The sequence below is a fragment of the Nematolebias whitei genome, chromosome 13 (assembly GCF_014905685.2).
Source record: "Nematolebias whitei isolate Nwh7 chromosome 13, NemWhi1, whole genome shotgun sequence".
NCBI lineage: Eukaryota > Metazoa > Chordata > Actinopteri > Cyprinodontiformes > Rivulidae > Nematolebias > Nematolebias whitei.
Window position 1 is genome coordinate 26859100 of NC_056510.1, and position 5667 is coordinate 26864766.

Sequence of the window (5667 nt, forward strand, 5' to 3'; positions counted from 1 at the left end):
TGTCACAGATTTAATGAGCCACTGCTGCACAAATCACAATAGATCTGAACAGTTCCTCTATTTAAACTAAAAAATAAAATATATTTATGGACCATATTAAGTTAAAGTGTCAAAGCAATGAGAGAGAAAAGGTTAGGATTTAAAAAAAAAAAAATACCAGCAAGCAAAATAAACAATACAAATTTTATTCATGTATGAACATTTTATTTTAACATCACAAAGAGCAACTATTTAGTAATGGGCTTAAAACGTTCCTAAAATCTGCAGCAACCATGCAGGTGTTTGCTATAGACGTCAAAATGAAGATGAAAGTATGAAACAACTGCATAAGTCAACGACAGCTATAGGAATCTTTACAAACCATTTGGACTGAAAGTTACACAAATTTACATTTAGTAAAAGTGGAAGTTCATTGACTTTATAACAAATCTGCAGCATCATCATTTTGTTTGTTTGTTTGTTTTTCTCTCAGCTGCCTACTTTTGCAGGAGCGTCAGCAGCAAACAAACTCCCTGGAAAGATTTGACAATTGTATTTTGCTGCAGACACAAGCTGGGTTCGAACCTGCAGCCTGAGGATTACAAGACGCCTGCACTGAGCACCAACAGCCCCCAAACATCATCGACACAGATCGAAACAAATCAAAACTCTTTGCAGCATGGGCTTGCAGCTTACTGTAAATAAGAAAAGACATCATTTGAAAAACATATTTTCTTTCAATAAAAGCACTATATTTTGGGGCCCTTGTTGCCCTGAGCTACACATTTTGGTCTGGTATTCCTAACTTTTGTGAGGTCAAATAAACTGCTAATAACTAAATCAATAAATAATGATAACACAACCACAATGCTAGTTTGATCAGTTACTAAAACCTACAATGTTATTATTTGTAACAGTGATGACAAAATTGCGCCAATCTCATTTGTGATATCTGGAGCTCATGTGAAGACCCCATTTTGTGTTTCCTGACGGGGGGGGGGGGGGGGGGGTCCCCCAGGCTCACATCAGTTGCAGACGGTGAGTTTTTACAAATGTGAACGTCACTTTTTAGTTCTCTTTGTGTTGAAATAAAGAGTTGGAACATTTACAGTTATGCGTCACCTGTGTGGTTTGGTCGTCACTCCTCTGTGTTTTGTCGACTGACCTTTGACCTTCCTCATCGTCTGACGCATTTGCGACTTCTTCACCAAGACTGTCCCTTTAACGTTCATGTGGCAGCAGATTGCGGCCGATGCCCGCGTGTTCACGTGCAAAGAGAAGAGACTGTTTGTCAGAGGGATACTTATTGCCGTCTCCTAAACCCATCGTCTGTGGCAGGAGAGCCACTGCTGCCTCGTGTCACTCCATCTCGCCGTCACCTTGGCAACGGCTGCCGAGGTGAACCACCATCTGGGGCAGCCGACCTCTCCATCGCCCTGCCGCTCCGGCTGGTCTGGTGCGGAGTGTCTCACCGCATGAAGAGGCTCTCGGACTCACCAGTACCAGGCCCGGTCAGACCCAGTGGGGGTCAGAGTGGATTTAAAGGGTAGAAATGAGGAGATCTGGGGCAGGTTGTGATTTATTTATTTTGTATTTGAATGGGACATATCAAAATAATTGATTTAATAATCAAGCTGTTATGAGGTGAACTTTAAAACTATTCCATCACCAGTTTCACCTGTTTTTGTCTTTGTTTACTTCTTCATAAGAAAAAAGTTGTATCAGAACTGTTTGTGTTTGTTGAACTTAAACGTTCAAACTGAACATAACTTTTAAGAGCTGGACGTTTAAGACCCCCTTTGTTTGACTTTATGTTGTTTTTTTTCTTATAATATTTAAAATTTTACGCTAAAACATCAAACATCCACTTTGACTGTTCTAGAAAAAGTTCATTTTTAAAAAGTGTAATAAATATTTTATTGGATTTAAATCTAAGTAGTTTTGACTGATACATTGTGTGTGTGTGTGTGTGTGTGTGTGTGTGTGTGTGTGTGTCAATAAAAAAGACGATTGTCTCAAATCTTAATTTTATGCCAATTTTATTAAATAATTATTCTTCCATGAAAAAGAACAAAGAAAAATAATAAATAGCTCGTTACACAAGAATAAACAGACTTTTACATGAACTTGAGAGAAATTGTGCTGATTTTTTTAAAAGGGGGGGGGGGGGGGCACACAGCTGGAAATCATTTCTTGACCATGATTTGTGCTGCAGCTTAAATCCACCAACACACAACACAAAATATAAGAAACGCAACAGAAGGGAAATGCATCAATTATTGCTAAGGATGAAAAACATGTTCAGGCTTCAGCCCTGGTCTGATCCTGCAGCATTACAGAGGAACTGTTTACAGTACAGAGAAGTTTTGCTGAACATCTGGGCTTAACTGGAATGGATTTTTCTTTTGAACTTGTAATTTCTTAATGAACAAGTTTCAACAGATTTTTTTATTTATTTAAAATCGACCGTTCCAGAGGTTGTTATAGTGAAGATAAAATACCCAAAGATGCTTACAGGTGCAAAAGTCGATTGTCCCAGTCTGTTCTGGTGGATGGATCATATAAAAATGATCAGCAGGAGTTCTGATCAGGAAAATATTTGTCTAAAAACAAAATAAACGAGACCCTTCATGTTTTTGAGCTTTTCCTTGCCCCTTCAGGTCTGTTTGTTTTCACGTGTCGTACATCCTCTTACACTCTATGGAGGGGGAGGGTGTGTCGGGTCCCATGCTTCCCACCTGAGAGTACGCGTCTTCGGGGGTGCGCGGGAGTCCAGGCGGCGTCATGCGCTTCTCCTTCTGTCTGCGGTTGCAGAACCAGACCCGGACCACCTCCTTCTCCAGCTGCAGGGTGTCCGCCAGGGAGTTGATCTCCTGCGCGGACGGTTTGGGACACTTCAGGAAGTGGCTCTCGAGCGCGCCCTTCACGCTCACCTCGATGGACGTGCGCTTCTTCCTCTTCCTCCCCTGCGTGGCGATCTTATCGATGCTGGTCGGGCTCCCGGTGGTGGAGTCGGCCTCCTCCAGCCATTTGTTGAGGAGAGGCTTCAGCTTGCACATGTTCTTGAAGCTCAGCTGAAGAGCCTCGAACCTGCAGATGGTGGTCTGGGAGAACACGTTGCCGTACAGGGTGCCCAAGGCCAAGCCCACGTCGGCCTGCGTAAAACCGAGCTTGATCCGCCTCTGCTTGAACTGTTTGGCGAAATGCTCCAAGTCATCAGACGTGGGGGTGTCCTCATCTGACTGGGAGTCGTGGCCGACTCCGTGATGCTGGTGATGGTGCCCGTGGTGATTGTGGTGTTGGTGGTGATGATGATCCAGTTCAGGGGACTCCCCGCGCACCAGCCCCGAGTGCATGAGGCTCTGTCCGGTGTGTGAGCTCAACATACCGTTGACTGTAAATCCCCCAGGCTGAGAATAAACCAGAGACTGCTGCTGCTGCTGCTGCTGCTGCTGCCCCCCCTCAGTGATGCTGATGTGCGCGGCGGAGGTGCCTCCCCAACTTCCCGCGTGCGTCTGATGCGCTCCCAGATGTGGGGACCTGTGGTGCAGAGCTGCGCCGGAGTGAAGGTCCTCCCTGCCCGTGTTTCTCTTTACCTCTTGGGGCTGGGGGCCGCTGGGGGGCCACGATGACCCGACCTCTGCAGCCGCCGCTGCGGCCGCAGCTGCCGCGGCGGCGGCGTGCGGCAGCGACGTCACCCACTGGTGGCTCAGCATGTGGCCGCCGTTGCTCGCCACCATGGCTGAATGCATGAAGTCGCTCTGAACCATCTTGATGGAGGGGTCCACCCTGTAGCCCCCCGACACGGTGGTGACGGCGGTGCCGCCCGGCTGCATGCCAGCAGCGCCTCTCCGGTCAGAGTGGACGAACGGAGCGGACAGGATCCTGCTGCTGGCGAGGTACGGACCCGAGGTGGCCGCTGCCATCCCCCAAGGCATAAATCTTCAGCCGGATGTCTCTCCTCTGCTGGTGGAGTCCACTTTTACTCTAATCCATACATCAAATCACTCCAAGTCAGGATGAGTGAAGTTTTTTTTTTTTTTTTTTGGTCTGATTACCAAAAATAATGGTTCCAAGTTACTCCATGAGCTACAAGTTTGAGTCAACAGCTGTTAACTTGTGTGGGGAAAAAAAGGTTCTATCTGCGCGTTCCTGTGCGCACAAGAAGAGTTTGAGAACTTTTTCCGTGTCCAGAAAACCGCGCTGTGCGTAATCCACTCAGGAGATGCGGAACGCGTTCTGACTCTCCTTTTTATGGGAACTCTTTAACTTTCAACGGGACCAGTTGATTTGTCTCTGCCGATCTGCTCCGACCCGGCGCGTCCTCTTTCACTGTGCCGCGGAGAGGAGCGGGAGTTCACGACGCGCCAGCAGGAGCGCTGCGTTTATTCCTCCTCCATCTCCGCCCAATGGCTGGAGCGCGTGTGCGCGGAGCCGCCGCTGATTGGACGGAGAGGATCCGTGCGCCTCACGGCTGCTGCTGCTCGGAGTTCCCACTGCAGGTAAAGAAGCATCACTTGTCTGTGTCTGTTAGCAAAATATCTCATGAAACACTCAACGGATTTTAATGAAACTATCAGAAAGTATTATGTCTACAACTTTATAACCTTTGGAGTTAAGCCGGTTCAAGATGGCTGCCAGAGCACATTAACTTTAGCAGACACACTGTTTTACAGATAATTGACTAAAAGCTTGTGTGGTAGTAGTTGAGAGTCATCCTCTACACGTACTGCAAGTGGTAGTGTGAGAACTGCTTGGGTTTAACACTTGAGTCACATTTGTCTGTCTGTTAGCAAAATATCTCATGAACCACTGGTCCGATCTAAATGCCACTCTCGGAAAGTACTCAGTGGAAATACTTCTACAAATGATTCAAGTTTGAAGTCAATCCAGATGAAGATGCTGCTCCATCGGATCACCCTTAGAAACACAAAATGGCTGTAGCTCATGCTGCAGATACTGGGCTAGATTAAGAAATGTTCCCAAAACATATTTCAAGCACAAACAGCTCTGAAGAGTTGTTGTGATGTCACATGAGATTAGTATAATGTTCTTGTCAAGGATTGACCAAAACAGCTAAATAAAGGGAGTGGTGGCGCAGAGGTTAGAGAACGGAAGATCGGTGGTTCAAATCCCGGTACAGACAACATGGAAAGTGGGTGGGAAAGGTCAAGCACCCACACCTGCCTCACTCTCATTTGCCCCATGCACTCTGAGCCCTTGAGCAAGGACCTTAACCCCCACCATCTGCTCCCTTGGGTGCCCTAGATGGCAGCTCTCTGCTCCACACAGAGGGCTGTGGTAGCTCAGTGGTTAGGTCACTGTGGGAGACCCCTGAAGAAGGGAGAAGCCGAAAGAAGAAGAAGAAGAAAGAAAAAAAGTCCCGAACAGATAAATCTCTTGTCAGTTTTCAACATATCATTTTAGCTTAAACCTCTTGCATGAAAGATAATGATTAACATGTAGATATTTTATTATAATTATTATTATTAATAATAATATTAATATTACTCCACCACCTTTTTATCTATTACAAAGACACCAATGGAATGTTATAAAAAGTCAATTATGTCACTTCTACGTTAGAGCTGATGATACTTGAATCAAAGCTCAGATTTTTAGGGGGTTTGAAAACACACACCACACACACACACACACACACACACACACACACACACACACACACAC

The 5667-nt window shown here is 45.9% G+C and overlaps 1 protein-coding gene across 1 annotated transcript; it reads right to left on the reverse strand.

Moving 5' to 3' along the window:
- Positions 1-2634: 2634 nt before the first annotated feature.
- On the reverse strand, positions 2635-4102 carry pou3f3a (POU class 3 homeobox 3a). Its single transcript, XM_037686540.1, has one exon. The coding sequence runs from the start codon at positions 3915-3917 to the stop codon at positions 2652-2654; it is 1266 nt and encodes a 421-aa protein (XP_037542468.1). The 5' UTR covers positions 3918-4102; the 3' UTR covers positions 2635-2651.
- Between the last annotated feature and the right edge of the window lie 1565 nt (positions 4103-5667).